We start from the raw sequence: 18178 nt of genomic DNA on the forward strand, positions 1-18178 counted from the left end.
GCAGAAAGAAGTATTAATGTCTCTTTTAAAATGAGGAACCAAGGCAGAAAGTAACTGTCTTCAATAGGACTACTTATCTGGACAGGTCCTGAGCATCAAGCCCTAAGTAGCTAGCCAAGGTCACCAAAGAAGTCTGTAGCAGAGCTGGGACTTAAACCTAGAGCTTTTAAGCCCCAGGCCAAATCTTAAACCAGAAGACCATCCATCCTCTGATGCAAGCCTTCTTTCTGCCCACAGTATATGTAAGTTGTTATTCTGTAGGCTCTGTATTTACATGATCATGACACTGGCCAATGTGACATACTATTTGGACACACATACTTTTACAAACATCAGTTAGCTAAAGTGAAGATCTCGGGAGGTTATCAGATAATACAGATACATTGGTATATAAGAGGAATACCAGTAGATTATTCAGTCACAGAACCTGACACTACAAAGTACTAAGTACATTCAAATCTGATTCAGTAGTGGACCCTTTATACACAAGCTTCTCTGTACACAAAAACTTTAATTAGTGAAGAATAATGGTTAAAAAAAAGACCCGTAAACCTAAATGTTTCTTTTCAAAAACAAGCTATTATCAGTTCTTCACAAGATTTGCCTCCCTTCCCATGTTCATGTAAAAAAAATGATACAGTAAGATTCACGTCAACAATAATGTGTGAAACCTTGATGAATTTCAGCCAGAGACCAACCTCAAACACTTCCTATTAAAACAGAGTCAAAGAAACCAAACAAGCACTACGCAGAATATTCAGAGCATAAAAACTACCACTCTGTGAAACTTCAGATGGTAAGGCCATCTCCCTATAGAGAAAAAATAGAAGCATATGCTCCATTTTAAACCCATTGCAAACAGGAAACTTGATTATGCACAGGCAACCTTAGTTCTGACACTTCCTAACATTTTAGTGCTTGACTTTCCAACCCTAACAATGTTCTTTTAATAATGTGTGTGTGTGTGTATTTCCTAGGTTTTTTTAAACAGCAAACTGAAAAAAAAATTACAGGAATTCCATTATGTTGCATCATATTGACACCTACATGGCCATCAGCAAGGTTGGAACCTTTAAATCCAGTACCCCAGGGTTGGGCAAACTACTGCCCACGGGCTGAATCTGGCCCGCCAGCCATTTTAAGCCGGCCCTTGCACCCCTGCTGGGGAATGGACTCTGGGGCTTGCTCCATTCCAGCCAGGGAGCAGGGTCGGGAGCCGTTCCACGCAGCTCCTGGAAGCAGCAGCATGGCCCCCCTCTGGCTCCTATGCGCTCCAGTGGCCCCTCTCCAATGGCCCCCCAGCCCATTTTGTGAGCATTCATGGCCTGCCATACAATTTCTATTCCCAGATGTGGCCCATGTGCCTGTTTTCTAGAGCTGGTTAGGAAATTTTTGACTAACATTTTTTCTTTGAAAAATGTAGATTCATCAAAAATTAAGATTCTTCATGGGAAATGATGAAATTTGACAAAACTTTCATGGGGAAGGGTTTCTCAGGCCCAGGATGGAGTCTGGTCAAAATCAAGAGAGAGAAACCATACCCCAGAATAGCCAGGGCACTCCTATGGTATGTGAAATGCCCAGATTCAAGTCCCTACTCCAACTGAGGCAGAGTAGGGACTTGAACCCAGGTCTCCCACGTCCTATGGAATTCCCCAGCCATCAGGTCTGCCACATCCTATGTGAGTGCTCAGACCCCCAGCTATTGACTGTTCTGGGGAGGTTCTCTCTCTGCGTTCTTTTTATTAAAATCTTTTAAAGGCCTTGGTTTTGTCCTTATACAAAACTGGAAACTCCAAGATCTTAACAATTTTTGTAGGATAGGAAAACCATTTCCTGCCCAGCTCTACTGTTTTCGAAGAGTTTGGTTCTGATCACACTAGCAAGATCAAACCATAGTATGACGTGGCTGGGGCACCCCGGGTTTTCAGAACAGTGATTAAATACAGTGAAATCTATAGTGCAGATAGTGCCACAGAAAGTGTTTTGTTCCAAGTAAATTCAAACCAGCTTTCCAGCCTCTTTGTGCCACCAGAACAGTGCCAAAGGGATGGAGTAGGTGAGGATCTAGCGCAATGAGGGCTGAACAGGTGGAGCAATATACCACAGGAAGGCTGTTCCAGATGACAGGGGAGTACGAGAATCTGCTGCAAAGAATTGCAAGACTGTGGGAAGGGACTCTAAGGAAGCTAGTGTTAGCTGACTGGATGCTATAGGGAGGAGAGGACAAAGTCTAAGTCAGCAAGGTTGGCTGAAGAGAAGAGAATATATATATAGAGAAGGGAGTTTTTATTAGATTCCAGAAATGAACTGTAAGTCACTGGATGTGTTTGGAGTGATGTGGATGCACTCTGCAACATATAGTTCAGGGAGCACACCCAGCACATCCCTCGGCCCGCGCTGCTTTCCACAGCCCCCAGTGGCCTGGAATGGCGAACCACGGTCAGTGGGAGCTGTGGTCTGCCGAACCTGTGGATGCTGCAGGTAATTAAACTGTCCCAGCCTGCCAGCAGATTTCTCTGACGGGCCGTGTGCCAAAGGTTGCCGATCCCTGATATAGTTAAATGTGGAACTCACGGCTACAAGATATTATTGAGACCAAGAGCTTAGCAGGATTAGAAAAATGAATAGACATTTATATGGTTATGAGAACATTTACATCAGATAGTATAATAAAGCAGATATAAACTCTTATCCTTCAAGTGCTAACTGCCTGGGGTAGGAAGAATCTTTCCTATGGGTAGGTTACAATTGTCCATTATGGAGCTGCTTGTAGCTTCCGCTGCCGCATTTGCTGCTGGCCCCTGTCAGAGAGAGGATACAGGAGTAAACAGCCCACTAGTTCAATCCAGTGTGGCAACTCCTATGTCCGTGGCACGTGAGAAGGCATGTGAGGAATTATAATTCCCTGTAACCATGTGAGCCAAACTGTAGGGGGAATTTTCATTCCTGTTTCTAACTAACTTTCACTTCACATCTCTTCCCAATATATAGAAAAGCCAACAAGTGGACTCATTTACACTTGCTGAGAGCACAAGTTAGACAGTATTTTCAGCAAAATTAAGAACAGCATCTACAAAGTAGTAAAAATAAAAAGAGTCTGTAATGTAATGTAAGTGCTTTTCCACAGAAAACAAACTTGCTAAGGGAAAAATCAACTGTCACTTTAAAATCTGACATTAAGTTTCTCAAATCACATCCCTTAATCAGGGAGTAATACTTCAAGAGGAACAAAGAGAATTTATGATGAAAAATCAGGACACTTGAGGGCTATACTCAGCGGGACTAACTGCATGACAATATGGATGAGAATGATAATTGCATTAGCTTAGCCTGAAATGAATGGCCAGAGCTAGCTTTTTTGGTCAGCTGGATTTTTATAAGGTGTCATTTACTTTTAAGAAAACTCAGAAGGAGAATTACAAATAGATTGGGCCACATCATCTATTCTCTTAATGCTACAGGGTATTTCAGAAATATAGTGCAATATAGGAGTTGTGCTTTTTGAAATGCCCAAGCAGGAATTTCACATGCAAGTTCAATTAAGGGTCCTTTTGTCTTATTTTAACAAGACTACAATGAGAGGGTAGTGCCTACAAAAGAAATTTGTGAGCAAAAACGCTGATTACTGATACGCTACATTCAGACTCCCTACCTGCTGGCAGTCTAATGCTAAGCACCCCCTCAGTCATTCCAATTTTAATATTTTATTTGCTTTTTTATTTATAAGACTATTTATTTATAAAATGCACTCATCTTATGCTGTTTAAAAACAGCCTAAAAAGATATCTGAATAAACACTATATTCTACATGGGACCCAGTGTATTTACATGGAAGTACCACACGCAAACTCTGCCCTGTCAGTGAAACCTATTGACCCTATTTCTTGGCTCTTCTACAACGCTTGTATATCAGAGAAAGCCCATAGCATATGGAGGAACTTTGGTGTTGTAAGGCCAGTATAACACCTTTATGTCAGTGCCCTTTACGACTCCTAGGATAGGAACATAGCCAGAGAAGGGAGGAAACATTTCAGAAGAAGGAAGGGGTGCAGTTGGAGTGCACTATGCTCCAGCTATTTGGGGCAGCAGCTACAAGGTAAGAGCAGCCCTGGGGCTGCTCTGTCTTCTGCCAGGGAACTGAACAGCCTCCATCAGAATGGACCCTGTGACAGGTTGGATCACAGAAGCCCCTTTGGGGCTGCCAACTGATGTGCCAAGACTACTTCTGCCCCTGCCTTCCCTGCCGGCTTGGGACTCCAGAACCCTGCCTGGTTGTGCCAGACGCGCTTGCCAGCCACAAACACAGACCCAGGTCTGAACCACGTCCCACAAACTATAAGCTTAACTGAAAGCAGCTTAAGAAATGTTCCTGTCTCCAACACTCAGATGCCCAGATCCCAATGGGGTCCAAACCCCAAATAAATCCATTTTACCCTGTATAAAGCTTAGACAGGGTAAACTCATAAATTGTTTGCCCTCTATAACACTGATAGAGAGATATGCCCAGCTGTTTGCCCCCCAGGTATTAGTACATACTCTGGGTTAATTAAGAAGTAAAAAGTGATTTTATTAAATACAGAATGTCGGATTTAAGTGGTTCCAAGTTGTAACAGACAGAACAAAATGAATTACTAAGCAAAATAAAATAGAACACACAAGTCTATGACTAATTCAGTAAGAAAACTGAATACAGATAAAACCTCACCGTCAGTGGTGTTCCAGTAAGCTTCCTTTTACAGACTAGTCTCCTTCTAGTCTGGGTCCAGCAATCACTCGCATCCCCATGGTTACTGTCCTTTGTTCCAATTTCTTTCAGGTATCCTTTGGGGGTGGAGAGGCTACCTCTTGAGCCAGCTGAAGACAAAATGGAGGGGTCTCCCATTTTAAATAGACTTTCTCTTGTAGGCGGATACCCCTCCCTCCCCCTGTGTAGAATTCCAGCTACAAGATGGAATTTTGGAGTCACATGGGCAAGTCACATGTCCATGCATGACTCAGAACTTACAGGTAGCAGTCATGGTTCACATGCTACCTCGAAAGTCCTCAAGTAGACTTTCTTATGTAGATTGGAGCCTTCCAAGATCCATTGTCCGTTAAGTGTTTCTTGATTGGGCACTTAATTTGCACATTCCTTTTTCAGGAAGCTGACCAAATGCTTTACTAAGGTTACTTAAAATCAAGCAAGTACATGGCCAATATTCATAACTTCGAGTACAAAAATGACATATGCATACAAATAGGATGAATACATTCAGTAGATCATAACCTTTACAGAGATATGTTACATAGCATATGTAGCATAAAACATATTCCAGTTACACACACACACACATATATATATATATATATATATATATATATATATATTCATAAGCATATTCCCATAAAGCATTATGGGGTGCAACATCACACCCCCAGTTACCCTCCTGAGCTGTACTGAGCATAGCTGACTCACAGCCTAGAACTGGGGCCACCTTTTGCTTCGGGGGTAAGTCAGGACAGAATTTAGCCCAAAGTGAAGCTCCAATGGTGAAAGTAGCTGTGGGAAATTTTAAGAGACAAAGGCTAGTGTGGACAAATCCAGAGAGACACAAATTAGAAGATTCTGCCTAACATGCTGGACACAGCAAAGCGTCAGCTGAAGTTCTGCAAATGGTTCTGATGTGTCCGCATCCTTGTTCAAGGTGAACAGGATTTATCTAAATATTCTTAATAAAACAGAAAAGGCGGAAACAGCCTAGCGTCTGCCTCACTATTTTCTCTCTCAACAAGGAACTGGGCAAGTTCAAGTTCCAAATTCTAGCCATTGCTTGGCAGAAGGGACAACAATAAATAATCCAATTGAAGCTGCAGGGTGAAATTAGGTGGGAAGATTGTAGTTACCTAGATTAGAATTTGGTCAGGACACCAAGGTTATAATGTGCCTACTCTTGCCCCAAACAGCTTAGGACCTTTACTTATCACAAAGGATCAAGAGCAAAGTTTTATATCTAAACCAAGAGACATCTTCAAGAGCACAGCATCCTATGAAAGAGGGGAGAGTTCACACCCTTTAACAGAGCAGCACACATGGTGTAAATTGCTACACAACTCACCCCTTTGCAGTGGTTCCTTTTACTCATCTTCATCAGACTTAACACAAACAACAAAAATCTGAAGCAGGTTCAAAACAAAACCTTGGCTCCAGTTCCTTCTTTAGTAGGCTGTTCCCTGATAACTACCCATCTCTCTCTCTAGCTTCCTCCTTGAGAGAGGACTCTCAGCCCTTCAACGTTGCTGAGTAGTAAGTAATAAAACTTACCTGGTTCTGATGCCTGCATTAGTCAGTAGAGTAGCTCTCTCCACACAGTCCTCAGTGCTTAACAGGGACAGGTTACTGCAGGCTTAAGAAGTTCTCCTCCACAGGGTCTTAGAACAAGGACACTATGTCATAATTCCCTAATACTATGATTGGATGCTGGCTCCATACTAAGTCTGGAAATTTACCTGTGCCAAGAGCCTACTTAAGTGCTATTCACCATCTGAAACCCCACAGCAAGAGGGGAATATCATCCTAAGGAAAAAGAGTGCCACCTGTTGAATCACTAATACAATCTCCTCTAGCACCCCGAGTTTTCCTTTGGGGGAGTCTTCCTTGCAGGAATTTACTAGGCTTCTCCCTGCTTAGTTTATAAGAATTTGGGAGACAGCAGCCACAACTCAAATATCTGAGTCCAAGACTGCCTTCAAGCTTATTTCCTCTAGTGACCTAATCAGAAATTGAATGTAAATCTCTAGAGATGAAAAGCTGGAGCCCTAAAACACTGGCTGTTCTGGCTTGCTTTCAATGTTGCCTTTGTAAAGAACTACAAACCCATACTTATTTGGCTACGTGGTTCCCATAAAAAATTATAAATATAAAAATAGTCCTTTAAAGTCCAAAAGACCTAAACTATTTTGCATTTGGAAACTTCAGTATGTGTCACATTCAAATGGAGCTCGTCTGGCCATTTTCAGACTGTGTTTCAAGAAGTGCACAAGTTCATTCTACTAAGAATTCTTTATACACTCAAGGATTTCAAAGCACTTGGCAAACATGACACCTTGGTGAAGTATGCATTATTCCCAACGTTTGACACACAAAGAAACAGATACAGAGGCTGAGTCACTCAGTGAGATGATGCCACAAAGAAGATGCCCATTCATCCTTACCCCTAAGCCCATACCATATTCAGCAGACCTCTCCTTAGAAGAGCACCTGAGGTTTGGTTTCCTATGTCTACAATCCTACTGGTCAGCAGAGATTGGTGTTACCTGAAATTGGACAGATAAAATTGACACATAAAGGCAGCTTCATAGCCAGTTTAAACAATGCCCCCTCCACAGTCCTGCAGAGATTAATTGTAAAAGACAACACAGCTTGGATCTGTATTACTTTTTCTGGGTCTATGCTGTCTTTTTTGCACACTCCCCCTGCATAGGGGATTCCATTTAATTGAGTATCCTGCGGCAGCTGTAGCCAGGAAAGGCCTTTGTAGATTTCTGTTCTGCGACATCCTGACCTAGTGGAAGAGGATGGGGGAGCCAGGAGTCCTACAGCCTGTGTGGTGGCACAGGGTCCTGCATGGGGAAGACTTGCCTCATGTGGCTCCCCAGGGATCTATGGGGCTCAAGGCAGAACTGCAGTCCATTCCCTGGAGTGCAACCTTCCCCTCCCAAGGGATCCTCACAGAGCCTGCCTCTCCTTATCTCCCTCTCATGGGCTTTTCCAAGGGCTATGGAGTTCAGATGGGCTGCAGATATGTGAGAGAGGATTCTAAGTGCCATCCTGATAGTTTTAGGAACTATTCAAAGGTGGGAGTACATTATGTTGGCAGAATATTCTTCCCTAGCATTTTAAAATACTATAGATAAGTTATGTGATTTGGTTTCCATTTAAACTAAAATGGATCTGTTAAACTCATAAAACCCAAAGTAAGTCGATAGCTGTACTCTGATTTTATTTTGTTCAATTTACTCTTTATGGCCAATTTCCCCCTTATAATCACAGTGTTGATTATAGGTCCTTAAGGCACCATGTTGTGATGGGTGGCACTTGCAGGAAGCAATAGGCTGGGAACTTCCATTGGCTTTTACTTGCCTATTGCCTAGCCAGTATGTTTGCTGTTGATCAATGGCATGAGCAGTAGGATGCCAAAGACAACATCACATCTAGTTGTCCTCCTCTCTCCACTCAGGAAATCTACACTCATCAGCAAGAATGAACACCACAGCCATAGAGATACAGATTGGAATCTGGATGGGATCATGTCATTGGTGCAAGACTCTCATGAGATCTTGAACTGACAGCACAGAAGTTGTCGCATTCAGGGTATATGTACACTTCAAGCTGGAGGTGTAGAGACATACTTGAGCTAGCTCTGTTTGAGCTAGTGCACCAAAAATAGTAGTGTAGCCACTCGGCATGTGTGGCAGGAGAGGTTAGCCATACGAGTACGATCCTATTGAGTGGCTAGCCCCACCTGCTGCTAGCCCAGCCATGGCTACACATCTATTTTTAGCACACGGCTCTGATCAAGCTAGCATGGGTTCCTCTCCTTGAGCTGGAATTTACACTTCCAGCTTGAAATGTAGACATATGCTAAGACATTGCTATATTTAACTCCTAATAATGGTCTGGATCACCCCCTCTGGTGGAAAAGCCCAGGAGATGGGGCTAAAGGAAGGAAGGCTCTAGGATGATCCCTTGGGGGAGGTTTCACCCCATGGAATAGGCTTCAGTTCTGCCCCCAAACCCCACAGATCCCTTGGGATCCACAAGAGGCAAGTTCCCCCAGGCAGAGAAACTGTGCCACACCACAGAGGCTCTAGATGCCTGGCTCTTTCACCCTTTTCTACTTGGTCAGGATGTTGAAGAAGAGCCAAACAACCAAGGCTTCTCCTGGCTATGTCTGCCCTTTAAAACACCTTTAAATTGTTTCCCCCATGCAGGAAGAGAGTGCAAAAAAGATGATATAGAGCCAGAAAAAGTAAGAGAGACCAAGCTATATTGTCTTTTACAATTCATCTCTATGGGGCTGGTGAATTGGGGTAGTGTATCCCTCTCTGCACCACTCACTGCCTGCCCCACCTAGTTTCCACTAGCACTGGAGAGATCCTAACTCCACAGGGAGCCCAGCTGAGAGTCCAAGGAAGAATCTTTACCTTACTGTGATTCTATTTCAATCAAGTCTTATATTAGAGAAGAGTCCATTGTTTTTGTCAAGCCCTTCCTGCCATGTTCAATAACTCATATCTTGTCTGTTTTAGGGAGAGCACATGTCATAACATACAGCCCTTGATCTAGGGTGGCCACCCATCCAGGATTGTCCTGGACTCTCCAGGACGTCAGGAGGGGCCAGAGGGCATACTGGGTGTAGGAGGGAGTGTGGCCAGGTCTGAGTTCCCACAAGGTCCACAGGGGCCATGGATTAACCGCGCAAATTAGGGCAGCTCTCAGGGCTGCCTTAATTTTCGCTTGGGGCCCTAGTGACTCCTAACTACCCCAGGATGCACCTTTATTTTTTCATCAGCTCCTGTGCTGGGCTACTCACTGCCACAAATATGCGTTGGGGCCTGTGGGTACAAGGTCCTGGTTCAGTGGATATCACCCTGAGGAGAAGTTAAATCTAACTCTCTAGTAGCATCCATTTCTTGATAGGCTGCAAGAGTTTCTAACATCACACCAAAGCTCTTTCGCCTTCACGCACATGTATATGTAGATGGTAATAGATGACAGAGGCAGACACATCTCTCTTTATCTTATCTCTTATCTGTTGAATTTCTAATGGGCCCATCTCCCTATTATCAGTGATGATTAGTGTACTAGTTCTTTAAAACTGTAGTAGGAAGCCAGGCAGAAGGGTCCGGGACTGATTCTAGGCAGAAGCTCTAAAATGAAGCAGAGAGATCACAGGAGAGTTTGACGGAATATATTGTTTCCTTATTCTAATGAAGTTCCTTGTTCAGTACTAGAAGGAAACAACTATGTAAGCATGTATCATTGTCACATGCCAATCGCCAGGCAATTTTCACTTGCAATGTGTAATTTACACTGAACTCACTCTGGGAAGAAGGTGTACAATCTAGCCTACCCAATAATTTTCTTTTCTCCCTAGCAGCAAGTGCTGTCAACATGCAGTGGTTCTCAACCTATCTACCATTGTGGGCCACATATGCAACTCTCTATGTGTTATGTGGGCTGCATCCACACAGTATATATACTACCTGTATGGCCCTGAGGATGTCACATGGGCTGCAGCTATATGCTGATTGGGTTGCAAGCGGCCCACAAGCCACAGGTTGAGAACCACTGCATTAGAGCTTCATAACTCCTTTTGCTACACCAAAGCACAGTTCAATGTATGCACACATGGTTAGGACCCTACCAAATTCATGGTCCATTTTGATCAATTTCATGGTCATAGGATTTTTAAAATAGTAAATTTCGTGATTTCAGCTATTTAAATCTGAAATTTCAGGGTGTTGTAATTGTAGGGGTCCTGACCCAAAAAGCTGTGGGGGGGGGCCATAAGGTTATGGGGGGGGCGGGGTTGTGGTACTGCTTCCCTTACTTCTGCGTTGCTGCTGGTGGTGGCTCTGCCTTCAGCACTGGGCAGCTGGAGAGCGGTGGCCGCGCTGAAGGCAGAGTCGCTGCCAGTGCAGCGCAGCAGTAAGGATGGCCTGGTCTGGTATTGCCACCCTTACTTCTGCGCTGCTGCCTGCAGAGCTGGGCCCTCAGTCAGCAGCCGCCACTCTGGCTGCCCAGCTCTGAAGGCAGCAGAGCAGAAGTAAGGTGGCATGGTATGGTATTGACACCCTTACTTCTGTGCTGCTGCTGGTCGGGTGCTGCCTTCAGAGCTGGACACTCGGCCAACAGCCGCCTCTCTCTGGCCACCCGGCTCTGAAGGCAGCGCAGAAGTAAGGGTGGCAATACCGCGACACCCCCCACCCCGGGGGCCCTAAAATAACCTTGTGACCCCTGCAACTCCCTTTTGGGTCAGGACCTCCCCTGTGAAATCTGTATAGTATAGGGTAAAAACACACAAAAGTCCAGATTTCATGGGGGGACATCAGATTTCACCGTCCGTGATGTGTTTTTCATGGCCATGTATTTGGTAGGGCCTTACGCGTGATGTATCTCCTGATTGACTTTCACTGACGATACGTAATTTCCATCAGGATCACTGGGAAGAAATTAAACAATCCTGCCCCTGCAGCAGCGTTTACTTTTCTCACTAGTAGCAGGAGTTCCCAGAGCCAGTGCTAGGCATAAGCAGACTAAGCAATTGCTTAAGGCCCTAAGCATACCAATAATGGGTCATATGTGTGTTGTGCGTGGGGGAGGTCCCCCAAAATATTCCTGCTTAGGGCCCCCAATGGGCTAGCACCACCTCTGGGAGCTCCTAACACCCCACTACAGCCCTTTCCACTCCTAAAGCCTCATTCACACTTCATGTACTGTATATGTAACAGTGCCAAACATACCAAAATCGTGAATCAGTTTCCCAACATCACAAGAATGCCTTTAAAAATCATGAGATTTTAAAAAATATAATGACTATAGAGTTTTTTAATTTGCTGTCTCATTCTTGAGCTGTTAGTGTTTACATTTTCCAGCGTTTCCTTGCAATTATGAGAGCTAGACGTTTAGTCATTTTTAAAATAAAGGTGAGATTCTCATTGTAATCACATGCCTCCGGGAGCCCCGGCTTTAAGAAAAACCCCAACTATCCAGAGACTCCCCAGAAAATTGTGAGGGCTGGCAACACTGACATCCATATGTAGATCTCCTCATTTACAGTGTGTGATGTCCATTGGGCTCCACTGGGAGAAAATAAATAAACCTGCCCCTGCGTTTGCTAACTTCCAGCAGGAGCTCTTAACACCCCACCAGAGCCCAGATCTTTCTTATTCTCCATCCCCATGTATGTCTATTTAATACAACCCCTGCTTTACGGTCATTTTCATTTGCAATCTAATTTCCGCAGGGAATCAGTGGGGAGACAGTATATAATGCTGTTTTAGCAGCCCTGGTTGGTTGCTGTTCCCACAAGCAGCAGGAGTCCCTCGCATCGCAGATTCCTCCCACCTATACTTTGACTCGCACTGAGTCATTTCCATTGGGCTCGCTCTGGGGAGCAGGTAAATACTCCTGCTTCCGCAGCTGCGTGTGCATTTCTCCCTAGGCAGCGGCTGCAGCAGCAGCTCCAGAGCGAGGGCTCTCACCGCCGTGATGTGGCAGCGGCAGGTCGGATCACGTTGCTAGCCCTGTGCGCGTACCCGTTTGAGGCAGGATTGCGGAGGAGGGTTTTTAGGTGCCAGTGGTAGCAAACGTGGGCTGTGCGCACACATCCAGGGTTCATTATCAGACTAAGAGAAAGTGTGTGTGCGTTGGGAGAGGGGAGGGGAGGGGAGGAGGACAGGAGAGGCACGTACCACCAGACGCACAGAGCAATGGACGTTCACAGGGGAGCGATTAATATTACATTTCTCTTCAGCGTAACTCCTCTCCCAATGTCACCCTCTCTCCTGACAACTCCTTTACGACAGCGAGGCAGTGCGTGACAGTCATAACAACACTAGAGCACGCTCCTGATTTGCACCTACAGACATCAATTCGCTGTAATCGGCAGCCTCAAATAGGGTTCTTTCTAAAGGGCAATATTAAGAGTTACAGGCCGTTTAGGATCACCTGCACGAGACAGATTAAACAAAAACCCTCCGGATTATAAATGACTCATTGAAATAAACAGGCAACATAATCTCTCTGCACCAGAGAAACTTTAAATTCCCTAAATGGGACTTGGCAGATCTCAGTGTAGCTCAGGAGTAAAACGACATTTTTGAACGCACCATTTTAATCACTTTCCAGACAGCTGATTTGCAAATTGCATGTTGTCAGACTAAGGTCTCCCCCACTACGATTTTTCCTCCCAACGCGTTTTGCTTTTTGCACAGGACTACCACGTTGCCTCCGGTTTTAAATCCAGCATCCTTTATGCTATATGTGAAATCTCTCCCACCCCTCCGTCCATAAACTGGCTCGACTGAAGAGCAACCAACCCCCAGGCACTAAATGCACCATGATCAGGAGTGCTGCGTTTACTTCCTTACAGGAGGAAACCTCAGCGGACTGCATTGCCATTTGGAAGATGAATAGCTGGACAAAGTTGTTTTTCTTTTCCGGTCGCCTGGATCAACTGTCCCCGCCTCCTTTCCCTCCCACCCAAACCCCTAGTCTGGAGCTTGTGTGGTACGTTCCGCACGTGAGCTGGGTGCTGGTCTGGCTGGCGACGCGCGTGCCCTGTGGCCAAACACTGATCAGTGAGTGCAAACTACCAGCACAGTGTGTGACTGTGAGTGTATGAGTGGGAGAGAAAGAAAGAGAGAGAGAGAGAGGGGAGGGAGACAAACTGCTTCACACTTTCCCTAGTGCACAAGAGAGACAGAGGCTGCATGTGCACAGTTTCGCTCAAAGATCTCCAAAGACTCTCAGCATCCCACAGATTCAATCAAAAGCAACAACAAAAAATCAGCTGTTGTCAAACATGGATGAAGGAATCCCTCGTTTGCAAGACAGGCAGTTGCTAGAACATGTGGATTTTATAGGGTAAGGAGCCAGTGCAATATATCTCTCTGTCTCTTATCACTAGTATTTTGTTTCTTCTTAAGAAACTGATAGAAAGCATTGAAAAGATAGGTCATTCTTAAATGGTGTCTGATTCGTGCTTCCTTTTTTGCAGTCGGGGACTATCTTTGGAGCTGTACAATATTATATGCATATCTTATGTTTTTTCTCTTTCTGTATGTATATATTCCCACTTATGAAAGTGATAGGTAGCTCACTGACATACTACCATTGGATCTCTCTTTCATTTTTACAGACTGGACTATCCATCCCTGTATTTGTGCAAACCCAAAAGAGGCATGAAAAGAGATGAGAGTAAGGTAAGAATAAGTTTCTGAAGCTCTTCATGACCTGCCTAAATACTTAATTGGGGTTCATTGATTTTTATAGCATAGCTTTACCCATAACCGCATCCGAGTTTCTTTCCTTTTAACTTCCCCTGATAACTACCGGATAACAAGCATATAAGGGAAGGCTATACATGCCTTGCAATTTGCACTACATGTGGACAATTGTTTTTGTTTTGATTGTCATATTAAGTGAATGTAATATTTGGCTTTTCCTGATTTTACTAATTAGGAAACATACAAACTGCCACATAGATTGATAGAAAAGAAGAGGCGAGACAGGATTAATGAATGCATTGCTCAGCTAAAAGATTTATTGCCTGAGCATCTGAAATTGACGGTAAGGTATATATATATATATTTCATTGTCTGAAGCATTATACAATATGTTCTTTGTGATTATCTTAAAAATTTAAGGACAGGAACTGTAGAGCTGAAAAAGTATGACTTGTGTTGGATGGTAAAGGTTTTCTACAGAGGTGTATGTATATGTGGTTCAGTTTAAAGCAGCAATCATTTCTAACATGCTTATGTAAAACCAGAAGCTTTCAATATAAAACTCCTTTCAAAGGGAGGTTCCTGAAGTTATGGACACAGAATATAATGGGCAATTGTATTGCGTTAGTAACCAAGTATCCCCTTTCCCCCCTACTTTTCAGACATTGGGGCATCTGGAGAAAGCTGTAGTTTTGGAATTAACTTTGAAACACTTGAAAGCTTTAACAGCCTTAACGGAGCAACAGCATCAGAATATAATTGCTTTACAGAATGGTAAGTCAGTTTCAGAAGATGCCAGCACATAAATATACTCAGGAGATAGGGTTGTTAAATTAGAGCTCTCCTAATGTACTATAATTCATAGGGGCAGGCCTTTGATTTTTTTTTTCCATGTGCTTTGAAAGGAATATAATAAAATGCTTAGTGTATTATCTGGCCAAAATGCTGACGTCCACTGAGATGTCACCAGCCAAATTGCCATGTTAACTCCCAGCAAATATAGGCATTTGTGCCCCATGAGGAAAAGTAGCCTGGATTGAAAGGCTTCCCTAAGAAATCACTGAAGTTACCTTTGGTTTGACTAAAAAGGACAAGCCCAATAGCAGGGACTCCCCATGCCTGTGAGAGCAGCTGGTTTTATGCTGACTTTTCTTTGCATTCCCCCTCCCATATTCTCCATCACAGGGGAGCGGTCTATGAAGTCCCCCATTCAGTGCGATCTGGATGCTTTCCATTCGGGATTTCAAACGTGCGCCAAAGAAGTCTTGCAATACCTCTCCAGGTTTGAGAGCTGGACTCCCAGAGAGCAGAGATGTGCCCAGCTCGTAAACCATCTGCACGCGGTTTCCACTCAGTTCTTACCCAGCCCCCAGCTGTTGACTCCACAGGTCCCCGTGAGCAAAGGATCCTCCTCCTCCTCCTCCTCCTCCTGTGCACAAGATCGCACCGGGCAAAAGCTGGAGGCTCAGACTAACTGCGTCCCGGTCATCCAGCGGACTCACCCGCCCGTGGAGCTCGGCGGGGAGAACGACACCGACACGGATAGCGGCTATGGGGGGGAGAGCGAGGGCCGGCCGGATCGAGAGAAAGGCCAGGCGGCGGGGCTGCCCGGCCTGACGATCAAACAGGAGCCGGCCGCGGACGAGGCCCCAGCGCCCAAAAGGCTGAGGCTGGATTGCAGCAGCAGCGCCACCCTCCCTCCTGCCGCCGCCGCCGCCGCCGGGCTGAGCCCGGATCACCAGGCAGCGGCCGCCCTGCTGAGACCCGACGCCGCCCTGCTCAGCTCCCTCATGGCCTTTGGCGGGGGCGCGGCTGCTTTTGGCCAGCCAGCCGCCGCCGCCTCCCTTTGCCTGCCCTTCTACTTCATCTCCCCCTCCGCGGCCGCGGCCTACATGCAGCCCCTGCTGGACAAGAGCAACCTGGAGAAATATCTGTACCAGGCCGCCGCCCCCATCCCTTTGCTCTACTCCGGCATACCGGCCCAGGCCGCCGCCGCCGCCGCCTTCCCCTGCCTGTCCTCGGGGCTGGCGCCGGCTGATAAAGCGAACGCAGCCGCCGCCGCCGCCTCGGCCCTTCTGCCCCTTGACCTGGTCTCCCCTGGGCAGCACCTGCCCCATCTCTTCGCTGCCGCCTGCGAGACCGGGCCCAGCCTGGACAGTGACCTTCCCTCCCCGGAAGATCTTCTGCAGCCCGGAAAGGAAAGCCCCTGAACTGGGCTACAGGACATAGGAGTCAGCCCACCCATGCTCCCGAGTAGGGAGGAAGAAGGATCCCACCCTAATGAATAAGAACAGCAACAATCAGAAACAGCCCACCCACCCACGTCGTGGTTTTTAAGGGGGAAAGTGTAATAGGTCTGCACGATGTTTCTGTTGTGGTTGTTTCATTTCTTTGGTGTTCTCTCCTGCTGCGTTTCTTCTCTCACCCCCACCCAACTCTGCTGCTGTAAAAAAAGATCCTTTGCATTTCTGTGTTTCACAGAGAATCACAAATTGTCTCCACGTTTACCGAAAGGGAGCAAATAGAAATAGGCTTCAAATCAACGTTTTGTAAGCCAGAGGGTCAGATTCAGTTTCTGACCCAAAGTGTCAGTGACGTCTGAAAGTGGGTAGGCAAAAAAAGTTGCCCTGGGAGCCACAGACTATGGTTATGGCCTCTCTAGAGATGTGTATTAATAATAATATATAGAAGCAAATGAAGATCATACAGTATCTGACTCCAAGTAGGGTGGAGATGCTTGAGAATCTTTAAGGATTAAATTTGCTACTCAGTATTTTTTTAATGTTTGGCTTTATAAATGCATAAATATGTTTAAAAACAAAAAAGAAAAAGAAAAAATAGTAAGGATATGCTTTTCTCTAAAGTAAACGTCGCACCTTATTTTGAAATGTTTTTCTGTAGTATATGTTCCACTTAGTAATTTGCACTTGTTTAAAGAGACTTGGATTGGTTCATTGTCAGAATGGGGGAGAGGGGACAGAAAGAGAAGGTGAGTTTTAGGTACATACATTTGCACTTTATTGAGAAATGGACCATGAATGAATTGACTGTTGAGCCCAGTCCTTCAGTGCTTTGAGTACCCAGAGTTGCTAATGGCTTCAGTCAGAGTTTTGGATGTGCAAGGAATAGAGGATCAGGCCCATGCTATGATTTCTTCTTAGCTAAGGTATAGAGGTATGGCAAGTGCATTTGTCCTTATTTAATTTCAGTATTTTCCTGAGTTTTTATAACCTTGCTTTATAAAACAAACATTTCTGCACTGAACTAAAAAAAACAAAATAAATAACTGACAACCCTGAACTAATTTTATCCCAAATTAAAAACTGGAGGAAATTATTAAACATCTCAGTTTTTAATTGGAAATGCTTAGAAGATATGGGATAAGGTCCCATGCAGTCCTTCTGTCTCCAAATATCGTGATTTCCCTTTCTGGAGACTGTACAGATGCCAGATAATCACACAGATAAAGCTTTATTAATAAGGCTTAAAACAAGACCTTGCCTAGATATTTTTAGTTTGTTGCCAAGGTAGCACTGTGAGAAATCTCACTTGAATGTTATGTAAGAGGTGAGACACAACTGTCTGATGGAGTGAATAAGTATCCTGGGTCTGTTAGTCAGTTTGATTGCATTTGCTGCTGCTGTTGCTACTGTTTGCCTCAAACGCTGTGTTTAAACAACGTTACAAAAAAATCTTACTAGCCTGCAGAATGGCTGTATGTAAATAGTTGTTAATACATCCAATTAATGATGTCTGACATGCTATTTTTGTAGGGAGAAAATGTGTTTATGATATTTTGAGTTAAATATCTTTTGGGGAGGATTTGCTGAAAAAAGTTGCACTTTTGTTACAATGCTTATGCTTGGTTCAAGCTTATGCTGTCTTAAATTATTTAAAAAATAAATACTGTCTGCAAGAAAACAGCTGTTTTAGAACAGTTTAGTATGTGATATATTAGAAATCAATCTTTATAATTCAGTATTTTCCAGCACTCCACAAATTCTATTATCTAAATATTTACACACTATTTTGTGATTTTAAAAAAGTCTTACTAAGGAATAAAAGCTTTAATACACAACATGGGTTTGTCTAGTAATTAAAAATTTCTAGATTAATACGGCATAATGGATGCATAGCAAACCTTAAAAATGTCTAGTTGTGTGAATGTAGATAGCAATTTATT

The 18178-nt window shown here is 44.4% G+C and overlaps 2 protein-coding genes across 2 annotated transcripts in view; one reads left to right on the top strand and one right to left on the bottom strand.

The window, feature by feature from the left end:
• The window catches only part of SSPN (sarcospan), a gene marked incomplete at its 5' end in the record, with an annotated part of 71044 nt that extends 55580 nt beyond the window's left edge, over window positions 1–15464 (bottom strand). Inside the window, one exon of the mRNA XM_084638884.1 lies at window positions 15358–15464. The remainder of the gene's footprint in view (window positions 1–15357) is intronic.
• BHLHE41 (basic helix-loop-helix family member e41) lies at window positions 13321–17907 on the top strand. Its single transcript, XM_084638876.1, has 5 exons — window positions 13321–13633; window positions 13908–13971; window positions 14231–14338; window positions 14658–14769; window positions 15181–17907. Exons 1-5 carry the CDS (start codon window positions 13572–13574, stop codon window positions 16203–16205), a joined length of 1371 nt encoding a protein of 456 aa, XP_084495002.1. The 5' UTR covers window positions 13321–13571; the 3' UTR covers window positions 16206–17907.
• Window positions 17908–18178: the final 271 nt, after the last annotated feature.

The sequence above is a fragment of the Lepidochelys olivacea genome (assembly GCF_965140295.1).
Source record: "Lepidochelys olivacea isolate rLepOli2 genome assembly, chromosome: 1".
Taxonomy (NCBI): Eukaryota; Metazoa; Chordata; order Testudines; family Cheloniidae; genus Lepidochelys; species Lepidochelys olivacea.